The sequence below is a fragment of the Aspergillus clavatus genome, genomic scaffold (assembly GCF_000002715.2).
Source record: "Aspergillus clavatus NRRL 1 1099423829797 genomic scaffold, whole genome shotgun sequence".
NCBI lineage: Eukaryota > Fungi > Ascomycota > Eurotiomycetes > Eurotiales > Aspergillaceae > Aspergillus > Aspergillus clavatus.
The window spans coordinates 329,209-351,487 of record NW_001517102.1 but is presented as its reverse complement, the minus strand read 5'-3'; the positions used below and the strand labels follow the sequence as shown (position 1 = coordinate 351,487).

Here is a 22,279-nt window from a genome sequence, read left to right as displayed (position 1 = left end):
CTAAGCACGGGGAAGGAAGCCATGTTCATGCGAGATGGACGGGTAAACTCGAATTTGCCACTATGTGAGAATGCCTCTTTTGCGGTTTTGGCGAGCTTAGAAGGTCGCAAGCACAGGCATTGCTGCTTGCTTCATGGAGAACTAATAGTAGTGGGGGCTGTTAGGTGTAGACTGTAGAGTGTAGAGTGTAGACAGTAGACACGACAAACCCCCCGCAAGGCCTATGTTTCTACTAGCCAACAAGATTCTTCGTTCGTTGGAACTGAGGAGCATACTTTCTTAGTATGTGCCGGAACTAAAGTCCCTAAACAAAACGCGTTAGAGTCGCCGAGACGGAGAAGGGATGACAATTCCCCTATTCCACTATTCCAGAAGCTCCCACGCACGACCCACAGCGTCGATCCAGTAACCAGTTGTACGAACAATGATGCACTGGGATGTCCACCAGTGATCAAGACAGGCACCCACACAAGGGAAGGAACAGAATCCGTCTCGCAATATATGGGACAATCGGTGTGAGACATTTTGGTAATGCTGGTCATTGTTGATCTCTTCCTTGATATGTTAACTCGACGCCGGCCGATTGACCATCTTAAGCTTCTCCTTTTTGTGACCGCCTGGCGTCAAGATCCTTGAACTAACGCTTTATTCAGCAAGAGTTGGTGTGAATATGGTAGTTAAGGATGAACCGGCATCCCCGACCGTTTTAGGTATGATTCCCAGGCTGATTAGGGGGCTACAGGTGAGATTAACCGAGAGAGGCGATCACCTTCATTCAATAGTTAACAGTTGATGCCGTGAATGTGTGATACTGTGTATGGGGAATGCCGGCGGTAACCATTCCATGGGTGCAAATCTCTAGTACCACGGTCTGTTCTCACGCAGGACAGAATCAAAAAGTAACACTGTCCGTATCCTGCGATGAGACTATACTCGTCGCAACATCCCACCACGAAGGCACCGCTGGTAACTTTCTTGAAACCCCTGTGCTACTTGGGCCACTGTCATTGTGTATGGTGATATTCCGTGTCCGGGCTCGGGGTTGGATGCCACGGATCACAGAAGCCACTCCCTTGATGTGCCCTTTTGATCATTATAGGAGCTCCAGATTCGGTGCGAACTTGGTTGTGGAAATAAGTCCGTAGAGTGTTTCGGTGGTACGCAAACCCAGCACGCTGGATGGTGTTAATGAAAGGACCTGAGTAATCTAGATTTAAAACTGGATTCGCCCATGAATTCGCATATCAACGACAGGGGGGAAACCAACCAGAAAAACGCAAGGCGAAAGTGGACTGACACTGACATGTTGTGCTTTATCTACAACACAACCACAATGTAACCAAATTATTATGAGACAGGGCACTGTTCCCCGCGTTTGTGGGCTAGATAGAGTCTGAGTCCGTCTCAAGAGGCTGACAGCCTGACAGCTTGAGGTATTATTTCGGTCGAAGTCATCGCATCCTCAGTCTTGGGAGGTTGGCTTTTTCGGATTGAAACTGGAGACTACATTGTATTGACTGATATAGAATTTTGATTGATGCTTTGATGGAAAATCCATGGGTTTATTTGAGGTTGAGAATGGCCGAGACACCTGCAAGTCGATGGACAAAATAACAACTACATAACAAAAGGTATGGATAGTATCACGTGTTCCTACTGAGTCAGCATCATCACTGCCTCTTTCTCAATCTCTCTCTTTCTCCTTTTCAAGAGAACTCATTTCTCAGTCTTTCTCATTTCCCAGCTTTCGCATCGTCGGTGAGGCCGGGAGCTTTGATCCTCTACTCCTACTTTACTAATTATTAGAGCGCCCCACCACTGTACTCCATAATACTTATCCTTGAAGACCAAGAATCCAGACCTCAAGTGGGCCTACGCCTTCGACGCAAGTCATCAAGACTAGTGATCACCTACTCCCTGGCGAAAGGCCTTGCTTCGCTCTAGATATCATCCTCATTATCATCTCTTTCGGTCATGCTCATCGTCCGTGTCTATTGATTGAAGGCGAGTCACTAGTTAGTTGGATGCTCACGATGTTGCTGCCATGGCTTCTAAGAATGCTTTTCATATTCATACCTTCGCTAACCACGAGGCGTAACCACATGCCGTTGAGTGGATACCTTGTATTTCCAATTCTTAACAAATTACCACTAATACAACGACATGAATCATTCACTATGGTTCAGCTAATGCTTCAGTGTTGGACTGCTGCTAACTCAGGATATAGAGAAACATGCGCAGAATCAACTTCAGCGATGATCTGGACAGATTTCCCTATTTGACGTTTGAGTCTTTGACTTCTGAGACTTCTGAGACAGACCCATATATGATCTCCACGAATTGGTTATACTAGGGGTTTTCCAATTCCGCGAGAACCCATCAGCTGCCAGGCGACCCCAACATGGTTGTGTTGACTGAGACATCAAGGCAACAAGGGTCCCAGGCTCTGTCGAATATGGGATATCAATCAACTGGGCATAGTGAACAGAAGTTCGTCATGATTATTCACGAAACCATAAAACCTTGATAACACACCAAGGATATAGCGTGGAAGATCGGATAGCGTCTTGAGACAAATGTCCACGCAGCCTCGGCTTCTCTGTGAGGGTCTGATAGAACTAGAAGGGCCTGAGTGCCAATTGCAAAAGCCAGGGAGTTTCAGGCCCGTGACTTGCGAAGCTTTTGATCAGAGTTTACTTGTCTATCTAGGTAGATACCACGATTCAAAAGATGCCCGAGGCAAAGCGGCTCCTTAAACAATTACCTCCGGTCTCCCGAAGTTGCTTCGTTTCTTTATTGATAATTCTGGTTCCTTAGTGCTCACTTCAACCATTATATATATCACCGAGTCTAAGTCCGTTTACTGCTAGCTCAAACTTCAAGACAGTTATCCACCGATACATTCTAGATTTGTGAACGTTGATACCGAAAACTCACGAATCTCCCGCAATTTCTCTTTTCGAGGATGGCCTCCATATTCGCCTCCGCTGATCAATGGAGACACAGCTGGTGCATCGCATCACGCATGTGGCTCTTCTCCATGGCAGCTTGATTGAAAATAAGCTAAATGCTTTAGTGGCACAAGTCTCACCGCTAGTCAATAATAATGCAAGATGATCAACATGGTTGGAAGTGGGATATTGACCGATAGTCATACCAAAGTCCAGACTACTGGGTCGCAGAATAATTGGAGGGGATAGGTAAGTAAATCTTCTTACTCTGTACCCCAGAAGAAGTCTCACGAGCTATTACATTCCAGAATTACTGTTTGATCTGAGAGGGTGCCAACAACCAATCAGGCATCTCTTGTGTCTGAATCAATTCCGCAAAGTTCATATTTCGAAAAACCCGCCTCCCTGATGCTCAAGTCCCTTCAAATTTGCAGTATGCGAGGGTAGACGACGAGCTGACTATTCTCGCTGTCCCTTTTAATTGTTGATAGTAACAACACGGCATTTTAGAGCAGGCTGTAGCCAGCAGCAATTGAACGGGATTATGAAGTTAGTGTTCCTTTGGGCTGGGAGGATCATTTGACTTGCTTCCAAAGGGTCAATTTAGTCGATTCAATGATTCCATGTTCCCTCCTATCCTATTGGGGTCCAGCCGGGGCCATTGACAGCCTAATCAGTAATCCAATAAACTCCGGCTCAAAAAGATATTGCACAATGGACGAAACAACCGACGTTTGCCGGTCTTTCATCTCGAGACTCAAGTAATGAGTCCGAAGATCGGTAATTCCTCTCGGAATTTGCACAAACAATGCGAAAAGGTGCACTGGGTTTATCGCAGCAGCAGGATAATAAGAAGTCAAATCTGGGGTACCAGCATGTCGTCCAGCTTCCGCCCACCACGCCAAGTCGCCTAGAGAAATGGCACCCTCAAAACGTGTTGGCGCGCGCATGCTGGCTTAAGGCTTCAGCACCTCTTCTATCTGACTCCTCGCTTAATCCTTGATAATCGAAGAAAAAAGTCACGCTAGATACTGCTTTGACCTCATCGCTCAAGCAATGCTTTATTCCTTTCCGGCAAGCAGGGACAATAGCCCAGCCCTAGACCTGGCATTATTGATCTGAAAACGAAGCAGCAATGGATTTGAGTTTGCGATACTTCTCCGGGATCATCTCTGCAGCGATATGATCGACACAGGGATTCGTACTTTGTGGTTTGTCCTACGGGGTACTCTGTAGTAAATGCCTGCTATCTCAGGGTTAACGTTCAGCTTGAAAGTTAGCGATTCTCAGGGGGGGGCATCATTCATGAATATGATCTCTGTATCGCGTACATATGTGTAAGGATCTCTAAGAGAGATATGCCTTGGATACCCAGTGCGCTACTATATGGGTCTGGATTCGCGAGTTGCCGAGCAACTCGCGGTAATGTTGGTCTTTTGGCCTTATGGTATACTACATAGGATCCAGCTAGCATTCGTATAAGATGCAGCTATCCTCATAATAGGCATTGGGATCATGCTCAGCGTTGAGAATGGCATTGTCATCCAGCTTCTATGCCTTGTTCGACCACCATCTCTCTTTTACAAACCTAGAGAAAATAATCCCATGGGAAAGGGTGCAACAACCAAGCTTCACCACAGAACCATATCCATATCCATGTCCATGTCCATGGCAATGGCAGCACCTCATCAGCACCACTGCCACCATCACCCGGGTGAAGGAGTCAGCCACCCCCGTCCGCACCTGCATATTCCATTTCAAATCAGCATCCCGTCCCGACTCCCAGCTATAAGACCGCCAGGGTATAGCTTCCCGCCAACAAGGTTCGCCAATCTATTGAATCAACCCTGCGCAGTGGAAAATAACTACAGAGTCCTACAGAAGTCACAGTAGAATACAATATCTGTTTGCGGTATACACCCCCGGCGCTACTCGCCCGGGAGGGCTTTAGCGTTGAGGTGTGTAGTTACACAGTACACGCCACACGGTTGGTATGTACCCCCACGACATCTGAAACCTAGTTGAATCTGGGTTTATTTTTGGTCGAGCTGCTTACTAGTATGCTAGTCAACCTACGTAGTAGTAGATAAGATAGAATATACTGTGTACTCCGTGGCTACTATCTAGATGCTTCGCAGAGGGGAGAAGAAAAGAAAAAAAAAAAAAAATCATGGCTGCTCGAGCATTCGCGTACCAAAGGGGAGCTCGTTAACTGGCGATACCGCAATGTAGATTCTAACAAACGAACTTGCTCACTCTTCTTCCATCGGCCATCAACGTTGACATCCACCTCTCTCTCTCTCTCTCTCTCTCCCCTTCCGATGGCAAGCCTTCAGCAATCATGAACCCTCAGATCATCTCTCTCTCCACTACTGTAATACCGTGCCCCGGTATTGTTACTGGCACCCTGAGCCGGACAGCTGCTCAGCCCCTCCCTCCGTTCCGATAACCCCTGGTTCGATCCTGTAGAGCGAAATGCTCGCGGTCCAGGACGGCTATACTGTAGTAAGTTCGGGTCCTCTTGATTGTCCGGGGAAGGAAGTGGTTGATCTTAAGGGAGGTACTGTGTGATGCTGGTGCGAGTCTAGTTATGAGTGTTTTAATGTGGCGCTGGGTAAAGGATGCAAGACTACTACTAGACAATAGAACGTGGAGGAAATGTACTCTGGCTGATAACTAGTAGCATAGTATTACGAGCTCCGTCAAGTACAGGAAAGCGAAAGAGAAAGAGAAAGAGAAAGAGTGAGAGAGAAAGGGAATACCAGATTGCGCAAGTACATGTACAGTTCATTCAACCTCCAGTCTTGCTTCGTGTCAACTCGTTTCATATCTTTTCTGTGAATCGTTGCGATCGTAACTACATTCATGATTGCGGGAATATCCTCTCATGTGGAAGTGAGATAATGGTGGAAAATTAACGGAAAAGTCAAGGGTAGTGCGTGCATTGGAGGGAGGTGAGGTAAGGGTCATGATCATAATTTCATCTCCCTCATCCGTGGTATATCAAAGTTCATCTGCGTCGAGATACGCGGTCGCGATCGCGTCGGCTGGAATGCGACGCTTCCTCCTCCTCGTCTTCCTCCTCAACGGGTGCAGGTGTGCGGCGCTCAGTGCGTCGCTTGGGCCGCCGTCGCCGGTTGGAGCTAATGTTGCTGGCTGAATCGTCCGGTGCCAGCGACCGATCGTCGTCGAGGAAGTCATCCTCCGTGCCGCTCTCCCAGGTGCCCAGGGCGGAGGACGGAGTACCAAGACGTGCCTCGACAAAAGAACCACGGCGGTTCTGGTTGGCAATCGACAGCCCGGCCCCCCGTTCGCGCAGAGCGCGCCGGACAACCTCCGCCTTGCAGTGGAGAGCCTCAAACGCGTCCTCGAGCGCTTCCATGCTGAGAAAAATCTCCCGCTCGATCTCTGCAAGCGCTGCAATCTCAGTTTCTTCGTCCAGCGCGATAGGGCCGCCGAACGAGGCGGGTGACGATGAGTTTGTGCCACATGGCTGACTCGCCGGCCGGAAGCCGCCGTCCATGCTCGGGGTAGGGCCGCGCGAGATACCGCCGGAAGTAAAGGGTGTGTTCGACCGGCTACTATTCCAACGCGAAGGAGTTCCACTTGGCATGCCGGGGATTGGGTCCTCCGCACCGCTGCGCAGGAATCCATCAAAACGCCCGGAGATCAGAATGTCCCATTCGTCATCGCTAATCGCGGCAAGAGTGGCGAGCACATGGTGAATTCCTGGGTTGTTCAGCATGTAAATGGCAGTCTCTGGGTCCCGCGGGAGAGACGAGAGGCGGTACAGTCGCTGAATCGCGTGGGAGGAGGAAACGAGGGCCTGAGGTCTCGAGCGAGGTTGCTGGTCATCCGTCCGCGGCGCTGGTGTTGATGTGGATGTGATGCCCAGAAGGGAACAGAATAGCGGACGCAGCTCAGTATCAAGGTGCGTCAACATTGCGAAAGTCAAGGTCTCGTCATCCACCTCCTCAGGAGCGCTGGTTGGCTGCACGACTTGCTCATTCAACCACCTGTCGACTGCCACCTTGGTCTTGCGAGACTGCCGCATAAAATGCTCGCGATATTCCTCTGGAACATCGATGTCCATCTTCTGCATGGGCACGTGTTCGTCACCGGACAAATCGGCTTCCACTGTCGGTGCCATTATAAACGGCGGCCAGCTTGGAAGCTCCCTGCGACCAGACACTAGTTCCAAGACCTCGCCCCAGCTGACGCCAGACGGGCGCTCTTCCATCGCATCGTGATCACACATCAAACAGTGACACGATTCCGATGAGATATCTCGAGCAAAAACAGCCTCTAGCCGGTCGAGAAGCCGTCGAGCCACAGATCGGTACCCTGTCGCAACAGCCAATGAGCCGCTCTTGGACATGACATGCTGGTAATCGTCGAGAAGGCGATTAAAAGGATCAAATACCCTGGACGCTGCAATTAGGGGCTGCGCCTGTTGATGAGGTGGGAGCTCCAGATTTTCAGGGCCAATGAGTAGTGTTTTTGGTACGCGGTGGTCTAAACCACCATTCTGTAGGAGGTAATCGACCCTAGGGATGGAGACAGGCACTTCTGGCGGCGGAGGAGGGGGAGGTGGTGCGCCATAGGTGGAATTAGAGGTAGGCGGCCGACCGTAGTCGAATGTGATGTCCACTGGAGAGCCATTTCTCGGACCGAACGAATGGGACATGGACGAGCGGGTCTGATTCCGCGATGGCGGCTTCTGAGGGGGTGATTTCGGTTTTCGCGAGGTGATCGACGGCTGGTGTGGTGCAATGGTAGCGTCAGAGCCGTTGGCGGATGATGCTCCGATATCACGCACCGTCGCGGGAGATCGGGGTGGGGAGAGAGTGCTCCGGCTCGCAGACCGTCTAGGCAGTTTAGCCTCATCGAGGATCCTAGATTTGGACGACTTCTTGCTGGCGACGCGCGATGGTACATCCTTTTCCTTGTCTTGACCCGACAGCTTCGACTTGGGAGTCTCCGGTCGTACCGTCTTGCTGGATCTGGGTGCCTCGTCCTTCCTCGAGCGTAGACTTGACGACGACCTTGTCGACTCGGCTCGGATGCGAATCTTTGTCTTTCCATCTTTGGGTTTCTCCTTCTTCTCTTCTGCCGCCTTGTCTTCTTTCTCGCCTAGCGTACTCCCCTTGCGGGAGGACCCTTGATCGACGCTCGTCAATGGTGGGCTGGGCGGCACATGCTGGCTGTCTGTGCGGTGACCGTTGCCTGATTCTTCGCCCTCCTTGATATCCTCGGTCAGATCGGTGGGGTCTGGGGTTGGGATGCCCGGTTTGCCGACCGCCTCTCTACTATGAGCTTTAGAGAAAGTCGGGTACGGCAGGCTCGTCCTCGACTCGAGAAAGGACGCCGTGGCGGAACGGCTGTCGGTGTCGACGCCCGGCATGGAGGACCGACGCTGAGGATGCGAGGCGGGATATGGTCGAGAGGTAGAGGTGGTGGAGGAGCGAGCCGTGGGAGTGGCACGGTCTCGATCCTTGGTTGAGGGGCGGGAGGGCCGACCCTGGGATGAGCGGTGATGGCGGGCTCTGGACGATGTGGAGGAAGAGGAGGATGGCTTTCTGTCCCGGTCCCTGTGGTGATCTCGGTCATTTAGTCTCACGGACAGTAGCGATACGGGATGAGAAAGGTCCGACATGGGTGGTGGACGGGCAGGTAGGATAGGAAGGACGTCAAGGGCAGGTGCAGTCCTGTCTGTTCTTGCTTTCTTTATTTTTTTTCTTTTCCCCCCCCCTCGTCCACTGGTGATGTGTGTTCGTCTCGAGGTTGTGTTCGTCTTCAATTACCTCGTCAAAATAGCATTCAGAAATGTTCCAAAAGGCAAAAGCACTGCTGCCTCGTGGAGGTCAAGATGCTGTGCTGCCACAGCCGGCGAGGGTGATCGTCTGTGTTCTGGAGTGTTGGCCGTTGGTCGTTTCGGCGCTTAATGCGAGAGGAGGTCGAGGAATGCTGCACAGCTCACTGGTTGGATGCCAGACACAGCGCTTGTGTCAATCATCCCGTCGCATGCGAGAAGCTGCAGAGAAGAAGAGAGTTCTGAGCGTATGAGTAATAATGATAATAATAATAATACTAATGATAATGAGGTGAGATGATCAAGCGATGGAGTCACACGAGGACACTAGTTGAGTTAGTTGAGTTAGTTGAGTTAGTTGAGTTAGTTGGGAGGGAAGAGTCGTTTGATGGGGAGAAACTCTGATGCGGTGAAGGTTGAGCTTAGTTCGTCTCGTCAGTTAACTAGGAGGAGAAGGACTCCCCGCGATGGAGGAGCAGTCGAGTGACGTGGTGCTGCATGGGCACCCAATCGAGAGGATGGCGAGATGCTTCTGGAATCATGGGCAGCAGATCAGTCGGTCGGAGTGTGATAGCAGAAGAAGTAAGGGAAGCCCCGGTAGAGTTGAAGAGAGCTGAATTATTTATCTATCTACGGTCTGGAATACTGTGTTGTTGTTGATGCCGTTAGTTGACGATGCGTTTCTATTGTCATGTTCGACACCTCAGGCAACAAGCAGTGGATGCCTAAGGATCCGATCGAAGAACGTTCATCGAAGGAAACGCTAGAAGTTGGCATTTGAAGATGCATTTAAATTAAAACACAGCAGCTAGCCTGATGCCTCATGCTAACCTTTCCGCAGGGGTATCTATCCGTTGACCGTGGATACAAATCCTCAACTCCAATATCAAATCAACCAGCTCCTTCCTCAGTCCCAACTCCAATCCGTCAACCCGTTGGCAGCCTTCTTCACCGGGGATGTCTCCAACACCCAGTTGCCCTCCATCTCGTGAGCCACGCCACCTCGCCGAGCTGCTCGCATCGTCTTCTCACTCGCTCGCTTTCGTTCGCCCGTATGCCGATCCCATATCCACCCCTCCTTGAGCCACATCCACGTTAGATACGCACGGAGCTCCTTATCCTGCGGCAGGACCGACTTCCACTCCGGGACAAAATCCGCTGAGGTCGCGCCGTCGCCTTTCCAGTCCTTGGCTAGCCCTCGCAATCCATCGCGGCAGAAGATGCGCCAGCTATCCAGTGAGTACGCGCCCACGCCCGGCAGATGCGCGATCTCCCATGCGACGCGCGAGTCGTCGTCGGCAATACATTCGTCGCAGCCCACGTCTTTTCCGTCGAGTCTGCAGGGATAGTGCAGTTTGCGGTATCGCTTTCCCCTCGTAGGGGGACGAGCGAGCCAGGTCTGCGCGAGACCAATGCACTTCTGAGCTCGTTGGTTCTGAAACCCCAGACAATGGATCATGGATACGAGACTCAAGAGATCAGCCTTGCTCATTTCCTCGACTGTGGGGTACTGGTCAAAGACCTTAAATAGCACTGGCAGAGCCACACCTCCTCGAGTCCGATTGAGAAAGATAGTAGCAACAAGCAGACGGAAAGGATCATGCGCAAGTTGCTCCTGAACCAGACCGAATGTGGGTGCATCAATAGAGGGAAAAGGTAGACATGAGTCCGGATTCATTAGTGGTTTAGGAAAGTAGGGTGAGACTTTGGGAAGCCCTGGACGTAGCGTTCCGGAAAGCGGAAGCTGAGGATGGTCTGCGGGTATCTCCATTTCGATCGGGGGTAGGGTCAACTGTTCCAGCGGTGTCACGGCTCGATCTCTGTAAAGAGCGGTTTGTAACACAAAAGAGTCATCATCTTCCAGAAAGGTATCACTAGATATGGATACATCACTGAGGACTGAATCCGCATCGGACTCAAGAAAGTCAGACGGCAGATCAAATTCTTGCAAGATATTCCGAATATCTTCCGAAATGGTCCAATGCGTCTTCATGGAATTGTCAAGGAATGTAGACGAGCTTGCACTGCAAATGAGCGGTGCCGCGCCATCGACCTGCGCCGCGCACAGAAAGTATTTTGACTTCACCTCATCGCTGGCGGTCACACCTTGCGAATCATCGGTGGTTAAAAATCCAGAGCCCAGAAGGGATCATCGAGCGCGTTGTCTTGTCCGCCCTTAGCGGCACCTCTGTCCTTCCAAGGGTGCTTGTTGGCCGTGTGTTTAAGGGGAGGATCATTCACGGCAGGCTCCTCAACCTCGGTAAATCCCATGCTCTCGCGCTGTCTCTGGGCTTTTCTACGTTTCCGTGCCTCGTGCTTCCTGCGGTTCCTCTCCTTCTTTAGCCTGCGAGCTCTCTCCTCTGGCATTTCTGGCTCCGGGGAGGGCGAATCGAGGCGCGAGGCTGCTGGGATAACCTGAAACGGTTCCTTGATGACATCGATTTCACTCTCCAAGCAGATTGGCTCATCATGGGACACTGAAGTCGAGTGAAAAGTATATTTCCGGGCTTGGGCAATGCTGTTGTTCCTGCTGCCCTTCTCCGCAGTGGCACTCGAAGGAAGAGTCCGTTGGACTTGCCTTAGGGACTTTTTTAACGGCTTTGGGATGCTCAAGCGTCTGCCATCGATAGAGCCACGGGGAACGGGAAAGTTTTTCACGGCCTTAGGATCAGGAGAGGCATTGACCGAGACATCTTCAGGATCCTCAGCGTCGAGATCGATCACCTCGTGCTCGGTATGATCATCTGTCCGAACAGGTGGACCGTTGGTCATGCAAGTAGATACCTTCTTGCTCTTTTTGGACTTCTCTTTGCCTTTCCCCCCGTTGGCACGCTTCCTCTTCCGTTCTTCCTTGAATAAGTTCGACGACTTCCGCTCATACTCCTCTTCGTCATCAATCTCATCCCCGTATTCCGATCCCTGGGTAACGGTACAGCCCTTGCCGTAGAGCTCGAGATACGTCTTCTTTACATACCGGGTCAGCCGCACAATAGCCTCTTCGTCCAGCCCAGCCGACTTCGCTTTCTTGCGAACCTGGCGGACAAAAGCGCGTCTCTTCGACCGTTCGACTGGGTATACGCCCTCACACATGAATGAATGCGATGCGATGTACTCCAATAGCCCATAGCGAGTGTCCACTCCAACCGAAGCAAATATGATATCTGCCTCTGTGGCGTCGTCAATGACACCTTCAGTGCTATTGTTGTGCATGTCGCACATATCCTCGTCCACCAAGTCGATCGCCGCAGGAGAATCGTCCTCCTCTTCATTATCCTCATCCTCATCTTCGTCCTCGGTCTCGGTTTCAGAAATGTGTTCCTCCACCGGAGCACTTCTCTGAGCACGCTGGCCTGTGTTGAAGTACGGCGATTTCGTATGCCCTGCGACGTTGTTGGAGCCTCGCTTCCTTCCGCGCTTGCGACCAGCACCAGCTTCTCCCATGACCTCGGCACCAGTGTATGAATCAAATGTCGCGTCGAAGCTGGCCTCGTCGGAGAGGATCTCGTCCACAGTGCGGGAGTAGACCTCGCCGAAGGGTTCGTAGGAGTCCAGGTCTATGGTCGGGGGAGGGATGACGACGGAGACAGAGGAAGGCGACATTGGGGATTCGTTGCCTATTGCCTATCTCAGATGAATTTCTTGGATGTTATCGAGAGTCAGAGTGGTAGGTGTAGTGTAGGTAGAGGAATATGCGGTTGTGTTGCAGGATCCAAGTAGGCATGGTGATGTGGCCAAGCAGGGTTGGTTTTCAGAACTAACACAAGTGGGAAAAGTGTTAGTGAGTAGATATTGCTTTGTGCATTTGAAGATACTCACAGATCCCAGCCATAGTTCACTGGATATTTCATACCTCGGCCATCATGGAAGGCAGTTTACCTACCCTCCACTACATCTAATCTGCGCACCAAGGACTGGCCATGCAGAAGTGGACTTTTTCTCAATCCTTTCTGATTTAGAACATTGTCCCATGAGACATCTAGACAACTAGTGCGTCATCCGTAAATGCAAAGCAACATGCTTTCAAGTGAAGCGGATGTGAGAAATGTGAGGAATGGATTTGGAGCAACGGCAGAACAAAGAACAAAGAACGCGGAGACGCTCGGGCCATTTGGAGACTGGTTGACTGCCAATATTGATCTATCTGGATGACAATGAGAATGGAAATCTCCAACTGTCTGGTAGGCAGATAGAGAAACGAAAAGAAGGCTTGATTCTGTCTGAGCTAGCAGTCCTGATATCTCGCTTCGTAGATTTGACAAAATACAAAAACATGGCCAAGTTAACATGTCATGTACCGAACGACAGGAAGTCGGTGATACAAACTAATTATTTTCGTAGTATATATATATATATCCATATATCTACGGAGCAGGTTGGCGCGAAAGTAGCAAAGACTCGTAACTGGAGTCGCTCCACACCAAATATATACAACCGACACCCACACGACGACCTTCCTCTCTCTCACATTGCTCGCTAATCATCTCATCATTTCACTAACTGCTGCTGCAACCATCGTACCCTGCGCTTCCGCCGCCGATTCAACCAGTCATACATCTTCCAACCCTCCAGATACAGTCCCGCGCCCTCGCTGCGGATACATATAATCGACTGCCCCAGAAGCAGGCTGAACCAGGCCCGGTCGTTGCTATCGCGCGCAGCAGCCGCCGCGCCGACCAAGCAGATCCATGCGTGTGCGTCCGGGGACCGCCGGATCCAGGTATCTACAGGGGTCTTGAGGAGGGCGGTTTTGAGGTCTGCGACCAGATACTCTAACACCATGGGGTCAATGGGGGATGTGTCATCTAGGATGTACCAGAATACCAAGGCAGCGGCGCCGCAGCACTCGTCGATTGCATTGGTGGTGGGCAGTTGCGGGTTGTCTGGTGTGCTGAAACCGCGCTTTATCCTTCTTTGCACTCGATTGAGCCATTTGATCCGCGTCAGTTCGGACAATGGACGATCCAGAGAGCCGCTCGGGAAGAAGTCGTTGAAGTCGCGACTGGCGGTGTGGATGTCCTTGAAGATCTTGATTGCTTCGTCGGAAAGGGTGTAGAACCCGGTCTCGCGTGTGGCTCGTTCGAGAACAGCCGAGACCAAGAATGTCGGCGGCTTTGCCGGCGTGGGTGGTATCTCGACGCCGGGGATATCAAGCGCCGAATCGAAAATGATGGCTTCGGTCATGACGCATCTGCCAAGGTCAGTAGCCAGAGCGCGATCAACCAGATATCAGAACATGACCGCATCATCCAAAACTTACACGGGTATCAGCGCTGAGAAAAAACCCCCAAGATCCATCTTCTGCAGCCCACCCTTCACTCTGATCATCTGCATCAAGCCCCTCCTGTGGATCCGCGAGGATCTCTCATCGCTACTCATCGACTAGAGACCCGTTCAGCCATGCCGTTCGATTACACCCAGGCAAGACATCCGGAATACACTCACCGAGAAAAACACCAGCGGCGCAATACACGCAATGGTCCCCTCATCCACCATGCCCTCGGGCAAAGCAAGCTTCCCATGAATCAGCCGCAGAGCCATCGTATGATGATACAGCGTAGCAGACGTGCTGGGGACACTCCGCAGGGCGTCCAAGTGCGCCGACGCCGCGAACAACGTGGCGTGGAAGAAGCACGGGTCCGCCAGCGCCCGCGACACCCACGCCGTGCGCAGGAGAAACGCCAGGCTCCCGTCGTCGACGGGGAGGAGCGCCATGCCGAACGTTTCGATAACTAGTCTCCCGTTATCCAGGGGGGCCTTTCTCCACGCGCGCGCGCGCGCGCGCGTATCTGTCCAGAATTTCACTCACACGAATGCAGCAGCATCGGCATCTGTGTCTCCCCACGAACGGGAAAGGGGACTTTTGCATCCACCCGCTGTAAGGACAAAGTCTCGTCGAATGGCGCCGCCGCCGCCGCCGCCGTCCCCCCCTCGCCCTTATGCCGATACACACAGCGGATCTGAAGCCTCCAGCAGCGCGTACAGCTCGGCACCCGTTTATCGCAGCGCCGCTTCCCAGCCCTGCACACCAGACACGCCCATTTCGGCTGCGCCTGCGCTTCACCCATCACTGACGACAGCGCGCCACTCGGCACCGCGACCACATCCCCCCGCTGCGCCGCGCCGTAGACAGGCACCGGCGTCGCATCGGGCAGTGGCACACGCACGACAAGCCCCTCCGCGGCGAAGTCCGACACAGACGGGGCCTTCTTGTACCGGCATTCGCGATGTAGTCTTTTTGTCCCCGCCCCGCCCCGCGGAGTTTCCCACCATCAGCCCGCGCTACAGAGTATTTCTGGGGGAGGATGCTTATCTGATTGAGGATGGGGACGGGACGGTACCGTTTACAGGTGGAGCAGGCGGGGAGCTCGCGGTCGCATTTGCGCTTCTTCTGCGCGCAGGAGAGACAGGCGTTGTCGGCGGTGGGGGTCATGGCGCGCTGGGTTTCTTAGTTTCATACCCAGGAGCGCTCTGTGGAGGGGTACAGGGTAGTTAGATATGGGAATGGAATGTGATAGATAATCCTCTCGCTGGCGCTGGTGGGTTGGAAGATAAAGGAGCTAAATAAGTGCGAGTTGGGAACCCTTTTCCGCTCTGTCCACCATTTTCCTAGATCGGTTAGTATAGCTTGTTTTGACTCCAAGATCGGGTGTGTGGTGTTTGGAGATGAGCTGAAAATGTTCTTGGTGCTTTGGGATGCCGGATTGGCGTGAAGCGTGGTCTTGGGAGGATTTTGGTGCAAAACAACCCTTCGCTTGATAATCGGTGCCGGAGGATGTGGGTGGCTAGTTGACAGTAAGCATACTCTACGATACGGATGCGCACTATGGACAGTCCATCTGATCTAGATAGTTATTAGGGTAGCAATTTGCAATTCAAGAATGGTTGCGCTATCGGCTCGAAGCCGATAGCAATATGCCCATATGGGCAGGAGATGTATATGTCTATATGCTCTACCTAGCTATGCCACGATTATATTCTCCATATGTACACATGCACAAATACGCAATCAGATAGCACCTCCAGGAAAGACGGCTTAGATCGAGAAGCCGGCCGAGTCCAACTGTCTGGGTTCTCCAGCCGCGTCGAATGTTCCATTTGGTAACACCCGAATCGCCTGCGCCGTACTCTGACCAGGCGCGACCCAAGTCACATTATGACCCAGCGACTTCATGAAATCAACCGTGGCGTTGTCGTAGCTGTACTCGAAGCTAACCTGGTTGGGTACTAACTGGTCGTGCAGACGAGGACGAGCCAATGCTTCTGCTGCTGACAATCCCTCATCGACGACATGGATGATATTTTGCACGGTGGCCGTGATGATTCGACTCCCGCCAGCGGAGCCCGCGAGGAGAAATAATTTACCATCGGGACGCGTGACAATAGCGGGTGTAATGGAGGACAGAGGACGCTTCCCCGGTCGAACATAGTTCGCTTCTGAAGGAATGTATCCAAAGGAATTCGATTTGCCAGGAACCGAGAAATCTGAAGCGTATTAGACCATGGAGTCCAGAAAAACGAGACGCTGAAAAAAAACATACCGTCCATTTCGTTATTCATGATAATTCCAGTCTCCGGCACCATGACCTGGCTTCCAAAGAGGGTGTTGATAGTGGTGACAAGAGAAATCGCGAGACCCGAATGATCCGCCGCTACAACGTGCGATGTTCCAGCACTGAGCCCGTCAGTCGATGTTTGAGAAATATTGAAGGCGGCGACACCTACTCGTTCAAGCTCTCAATACCTAGCGGATCATAGGCAGAGACATTCTGCGTGCGAGTATCGGAGATTTTCCGCCGAATCTCGTCAATCGTCGATTGTTTCAGCATATTCTCCTCATAGCGACTTGCTCCTTCGACAAAAAGCGGGTCACCAAGGTTGGTTCTCTAGGCCTCTTGTTAGTAAATGGCGCATGCACTCGGAAGGGGAGAAGCTCTCGTACCTCGCCGTATGCGAATCGCATGGCCTCGTCCAGGCGGTGTGTGCTGAGATTCACGTTGGAAGCCGTGAAGAAGTCGTCATAAGTGCTCAGAATCTTTAGGATACTCAGCGCAACAGAGCCACTTGACGGAGCTGTCGTACTCGTGATCTGATATCCGCGATAATCGATTTGTGAGACATCCCGAATAGTCACAGTGTAGTTGCGCAGGTCCTCCAGAGTCATGGTACCATTCGCTGCCTGTAGTGCGTTGATCATAGTCTCTGCAATGGGTCCTGTGTAGAACGCGTCGGGGCCCTTTTGGGCAATGGTCTCGAGTGTATCGGCATAGCGTCTCCGCGTGATGGTGTCTCCCAAACCAAGTCGGGTTCCATTGGGAGCAAAGTCGAGCGCCCATGTCGGATTCTCAGCCAAGAAATCCTGGCCAGTGCCGACCGCTGACTTCATATACTTCACCAGATCGCGTCCGACCGGGAAGCCTTCACGAGCCGTCCGAACTGCAGGCTTCACCAGAACCGACCATGGCAACGAGCCATACTTTTTATGAAGATGCTCCAGTCCTCGTAGCTCCCCAGGAACGCCACTACATCGTCTGTCAATAATATTTGATATCCAGCCGAACACAAGGGATTCTCACCTGGCCAAACCACCGATGGTGGATGCGCCGGTCTTGTTAGTGAACATATCTTCAAACGCCGCGGCCGGGGCCGTCTCACGAAAGTCGATAAACTCAAATGTACCGTTAGGTGCTTTGACGAGCATGAAGCCGCCGCCTCCAATCCCGCTATGATACATTCCTGGTACTACTGTGAGCTTATTTGGTTGGGTCCGGTTCGCAGCGCAGTGTCTTACCAATAACACCCACACACAAGACGGTCGCGACTAGCTGCAAGGAAAAAGCTTAGCATCACCCCACGAAGGCTATAGACGGGCAGATCCATGCAACTAGAACAGGGATACGGTTCGAAACACTTACAGCATCGGCCGCATTACCGCCTATTTTCAAAATATCGGTTCCATGGCGACTACAGATGGCGCTTTCACTGGCGACCGCACCGCGCTTACCATGCTTGATGTGCTGAAACTGGCCATTCTCCAGAGGCGCCGTGAGTGCCTCAGGTAGACTGATTACCAATAGCAGGAGCGCACACGCGGCGAGAAACGTGGCTCTCAGCAAGCCCGACATTGTTGGAGCTCGATTCCGCCAATGCACTGCTGAATGTGATGGAAGGTTTGAGCCGACAAGAAGATTTTCAGAAGAAGACGAACGCAGGAGGGGCTACGAAGAAAACAATCAGAACCCCTTCCCAGCCACCAGAAGATTGCGTGATATTCGAACAAAATGAGGGAAAGCACGGAAGAGCCCAACGATGGGCTGCTGTTAAGCCTGTTATACCTGTTTCTCCACATCCTGGACAATACTAGGGCACTTGAACCCTTGCATCTTACAACTCATACAGCCTGATAGGCGGATCTCACCCGATAAGAACGAACTCCGGAGTCCGAAGGAGAGCGCCGAGAACTCAAGAGTAACTATGGGGTATTTAATGGATAGGATAAAAGAGGTGGGAAAGGATAAATAGAATAATAGAGATATTGCAGCAGAGAATGAGAAACAAGAGGGAAGGAATGGAAGCCAACTCACCCGTCAGGAAATCCCCCCATGGATGGATTGGTTGATTACTTAGTGGTCGCTGGTCACTGGATCAAGGAATTGATAAGCGTCGGGCAACCCGATCATTATTGGTGGTTCGGTCAGCAGGAACAAGGCACTTAAGGCACTCAGGCACACGATCTTTCTTTCTCATTCGCTCGTCCACAGTCGGGAAATGATTAAGTTAGTACTGTGTAGATAGGTCGGCATCCTTCGTTGCCGCATATTCTTCATCTTATTCATCATGATGGTTCTGATGGTTCAGGAAACAAGCGAGTCCAAGCATATCAGCTCTTGGCTTGCGAAGGCTTCTTGTGTTCGGCAATGCTGTGCGTCGTGTTGAGAATCTGTGTTTCAAGTGTCTCTTCCTGAGTGACCATGATTCAGCTCTAGAGGCTAACCAGGCACTCTTTTGGGGTGTGAGCGTGGACAAGCTAGCATGCAAGGTCGACAGCCTGTCTAGTCCATGCGATGGTATCGGCCCAGATCGGTGGAATTTCCCCCAAAGGCTGTAGTACTGCAGCAACCAGACGGCGCCCCCAGTCGCTGACGTACCATTTGTCGGAAAGCAAATGCATGCCAACGCCGTAATGCAGGAACAAAATCCGGGCTAACCAGTCCCCATCCTGGAGTAGGGCAATATAAGCTGCACTGATGTGGATGGGCCACGAAATGATCCCTCCCCGTGGTCCACCAAGTGGCCAAAGGCTAATAGCGTCGTGCAGAAAATCCCAGGTATCCTGGTAAGCTGCACGCCGAGGCCCAGTAACCTCGTTCATCGTAATTTCTACTCGTCGAAGAGAGTCCAGCAGGTCACTTGTGATTGTGAGTAATCTGCCTGCTTCAACCATACACATAGAGGATTTTCATACCTTCTCAGCGTCACGAGCTCTGAATTCCAGGGTCTGGATCACCCAGTTAGTTTCATTCAAGACAGTTTATATCGAGATACATACTCTTGGGATGTGATGGTTTTCTCCAGCGTTTCATCGTTAGGGTAGCGGAGCCAACCCTTCAATTCGCCCGGATGCTGGTTCAGATGGTGGTACAGAAAGGCGCATCCAACAAGAAGGCGGCGTGTCTCCAGGACCTGCGCTAGCGGATCAAAGGGGTGACTGTCACCAGCAACGCATGGATACGCAGTAGCACATAGTAAAATGAAGACCGAGCAGAGAAACGCAGGCCCGCAATTCTCAGACGAAATCTCTGCTAGGACGCGAGTGAACACGGCACACGCTTGATTTTGATACTTGAGCGCAGCTTCCAAGCATGGACGGCTATCGTCTGGCTGCACAGAGGCCAGATGTAGCGCAGACAACGCAAGTAGACTGTCCAGCAGAAACGGATGGGAGGTAGCCATCTCCGGGATCACGGTCTGGAAATGATTCGCGTCAATTTTGCCCTGAGGCAGAGTCCGATAGGTCCTGGTGAGATAGTGATGCATCAGCCTCATCTCGAGCATTCTGGTCGATTGGGGCCATTCTGGAGCAGTTGACTCAATGGCGTCCCGTGGGGTAGATGCATGTTGGCTGTCGGCTTCCCCGGTTGGCGGTGGATAGGTGCACTCCAGCTGCCGTTTCTTGCACAGGCCACAACTGCGGCTAGGTTAGAGATATGGAACAGCTACGAAAGCAATTGATCATCGAGACGAGAAATCACGGGATGCAGAAGTAGATGGGCAGGATTCAGATTAGAGCCGTACCTGGGCACGGCCTCATCACACTTCACGTGTCGCTTCTTGCAATTAGTACACCCCTTCCGGGATTTTGTATGGCTGCGACGTGATGGCATCTGAAATTGAATAGGTGATTTGGGACTACTGGGGAAGGGGAAGGTTTTCTGTGTCTAGTGCGGGAAAAACGCCAGCTCAACCGATTGGTACTTGGCTCCGTTGCTGGGATTGGGGGTGGAACAGTTGTTCTAATTGGAAGGGTTATAGACGACAATCCGTATCAAGCACTTGGTCCGAGAAGCGTGGACTGGAGAGGTGTATCGTAACTCGTAAATTGAGGCGATAGTTGGATCCAACAAATAATAATGGCCCGTGTTTCCAAGAGCATCGCGAATCCGCGATGGCTGCTGAATTCTGTTCTGTTGATGCGGAGACACTGCGAGCCGAGTGGGGTCACCTGTCAATCGCTGCCTCAGGCCACCCCACCATATTTATTTTCCATCTTTCCTCAGTACTCACTCAGTACTCATCTGTACCCTTGGGAAAGACCAAAGACCTGACATCAAGAGAGATCTGAGCATGTAGTCTTACTGATTGAAGTTCTGAACGAGGCGTTTGTGTCAATCGTAAAGTAGATAGATTTGTGAGGACAGAAGGCACCCTGCACAGATGATCAGATGGCAAACCCGGAACGATCAGATCAGATAAGACGAAACTGGCCTCTGGAAATCCCTATGTGCTAAATGCTAATGCCTAATAGTCCATGACTCCATCCATGGAAACTTGGAAACTGTTATCCGAGGAAGCCCGGTCCTGAGAAATCCACGGGCCTGTCACATTCCAGCGGGCCAGACTCACAACAGGGAATTTACTCGGTAATTGCCCGTGTGCTTTGGGGATTCAGAGACCGGTGTTTCCGACGTTGACCCTATTTTTGACGTAACCAGAGTCCAGACACTGTAGTAGGCCGTCCACGGTTCATGTTTCTCGAGCCTCGCATAGTCGGGTGCGATCTCTTTTGTGGTGCATGATGATACTCTCTTCCATAGAGTCTAGTGGATTTTTGTGTTGCTAGTAAGTACATAAGTACGTAGCTTGGCGAGAAAAATTTCGTCCCCTTGCTCCACACGATCCGGTGATGGCAGCAGCCACATTCATTTTGGCAATTCATCTGGTTGACACAGCTTAGCTTTGCTTTTTGTTCCCCCACGTAGCTGAGGAGAGGCTGCGGGACCGCCGGCCATGTTGGCTCATGACTGTGGTTCTTTGCTTTTTAGACAGACAGAGTTGATCCAGTCGTATTGTTTGAATCTTGTTGAGTTGGAACGAGAAGGCATCGGTATATCAATCATTGCGATCATCGATATTTTGACTCGGTGCCTGTGGTGTGCATCAGATTAGATTAGATTGATTTGATAGAATTTTCCTCCAACTGATTGATAAAGTGAGCATTTTCTGGAAAAATCGAGTGCTCAGTGCTGACCATAGAAATATCAACCAGCAGTCCAGCACATTCAAAACGCGAGGCTTGATGGATCATAGAACAGCGGATACACCAAGCTTGTGCATTCTTTTCCTTCCTTCGCCTGCGGTTCTGGCTTGGGAGGCGTTTGTCCAAGACGTCCAAGTGGGACGAGAATGAAAAGACCCCTTCCATCAGATAAAATTCGATCAGATAAAAAAGTCCACAACAACAACAACGCATCTAGATATTGACTACACCATCTCAATAAGCTCAACAAAAATCACTCTCACATACGGGTAATAATACTAAAGCTGGTAATCACTAACCACGACTGGCCCTCGTGTGGAATTTGCTTTTTGTCCTAGCGCAGTGACACGGACTTGGACGGAGGAGCGTTGATTGTGGTAGAAAGTGGAGGATTATCCACCGGCCAATTCCGACGATGAAATCATGCTTGATTCCCCCTTGAGTTCAGTCTCGATGAAGAGAGTTGGGTGAATGTATCTGTCTTCGATTTCTGTCTCCCTTGACGAGCTCACGACTTTTTGAGTGTCTCCCTGTTCCACCACATTCGCCTCACAAGCCACAATAAGCAATATCTCTCTACACCCTTCCATCAAAGTAACACAAATCTCGAGGGATGAGGGAAATACGATTATCATTGACTCCACTGCAACCATGTCTGCCCGTCTCTCCCAATCAGAACCCAACCGTGTCAACACTCATGTTGGGTTTGAATCTTGTTCTCATCTTAGTCCGATTAGCCGACTCCTACTTCCATGACCCATT

The 22,279-nt window shown here is 51.4% G+C and overlaps 5 protein-coding genes across 5 annotated transcripts, besides 7 other annotated features; all 5 read right to left on the bottom strand.

Moving 5' to 3' along the window:
* Nucleotides 1-1,716: 1,716 nt before the first annotated feature.
* Nucleotides 1,717-1,749: a microsatellite.
* A 3,492-nt stretch (nt 1,750-5,241) lies between these two features.
* Nucleotides 5,242-5,264: a microsatellite.
* Nucleotides 5,265-5,664: 400 nt separating this feature from the next.
* Nucleotides 5,665-5,694: a microsatellite.
* A 267-nt stretch (nt 5,695-5,961) lies between these two features.
* On the bottom strand, nt 5,962-8,607 carry ACLA_006450 (uncharacterized protein; the record flags this gene model as incomplete). Its single annotated transcript, XM_001273313.1, has 1 exon — nt 5,962-8,607. One exon carries the CDS (start codon nt 8,605-8,607, stop codon nt 5,962-5,964), a length of 2,646 nt encoding a protein of 881 aa, XP_001273314.1.
* A 411-nt stretch (nt 8,608-9,018) lies between these two features.
* Nucleotides 9,019-9,052: a microsatellite.
* Nucleotides 9,053-9,092: 40 nt separating this feature from the next.
* Nucleotides 9,093-9,133: a microsatellite.
* Nucleotides 9,134-9,670: 537 nt separating this feature from the next.
* ACLA_006440 (putative pre-mRNA splicing factor) lies at nt 9,671-12,363 on the bottom strand (the record flags this gene model as incomplete). The annotated part of the gene is made up of 2 exons (XM_001273312.1): nt 9,671-10,869; nt 10,950-12,363. The coding sequence occupies 2 exons, from the start codon at nt 12,361-12,363 to the stop codon at nt 9,671-9,673; spliced, it is 2,613 nt and encodes an 870-aa protein (XP_001273313.1).
* Nucleotides 12,364-13,248: 885 nt separating this feature from the next.
* On the bottom strand, nt 13,249-14,828 carry ACLA_006430 (Zn(II)2Cys6 transcription factor domain-containing protein; the record flags this gene model as incomplete). Its single annotated transcript, XM_001273311.1, has 4 exons — nt 13,249-13,951; nt 14,021-14,142; nt 14,206-14,492; nt 14,570-14,828. 4 exons carry the CDS (start codon nt 14,826-14,828, stop codon nt 13,249-13,251), a joined length of 1,371 nt encoding a protein of 456 aa, XP_001273312.1.
* Nucleotides 14,527-14,546: a microsatellite.
* Nucleotides 14,664-14,683: a microsatellite.
* A 968-nt stretch (nt 14,829-15,796) lies between the features above and the next one.
* Nucleotides 15,797-17,885, bottom strand: ACLA_006420 (gamma-glutamyltransferase; the record flags this gene model as incomplete). The annotated part of the gene is made up of 7 exons (XM_001273310.1): nt 15,797-16,245; nt 16,302-16,435; nt 16,486-16,646; nt 16,703-17,282; nt 17,337-17,496; nt 17,552-17,585; nt 17,676-17,885. The coding sequence occupies 7 exons, from the start codon at nt 17,883-17,885 to the stop codon at nt 15,797-15,799; spliced, it is 1,728 nt and encodes a 575-aa protein (XP_001273311.1).
* A 902-nt stretch (nt 17,886-18,787) lies between these two features.
* ACLA_006410 (uncharacterized protein) lies at nt 18,788-20,144 on the bottom strand (the record flags this gene model as incomplete). Its single annotated transcript, XM_001273309.1, has 3 exons — nt 18,788-19,169; nt 19,310-19,948; nt 20,056-20,144. The coding sequence occupies 3 exons, from the start codon at nt 20,142-20,144 to the stop codon at nt 18,788-18,790; spliced, it is 1,110 nt and encodes a 369-aa protein (XP_001273310.1).
* Between the last annotated feature and the right edge of the window lie 2,135 nt (nt 20,145-22,279).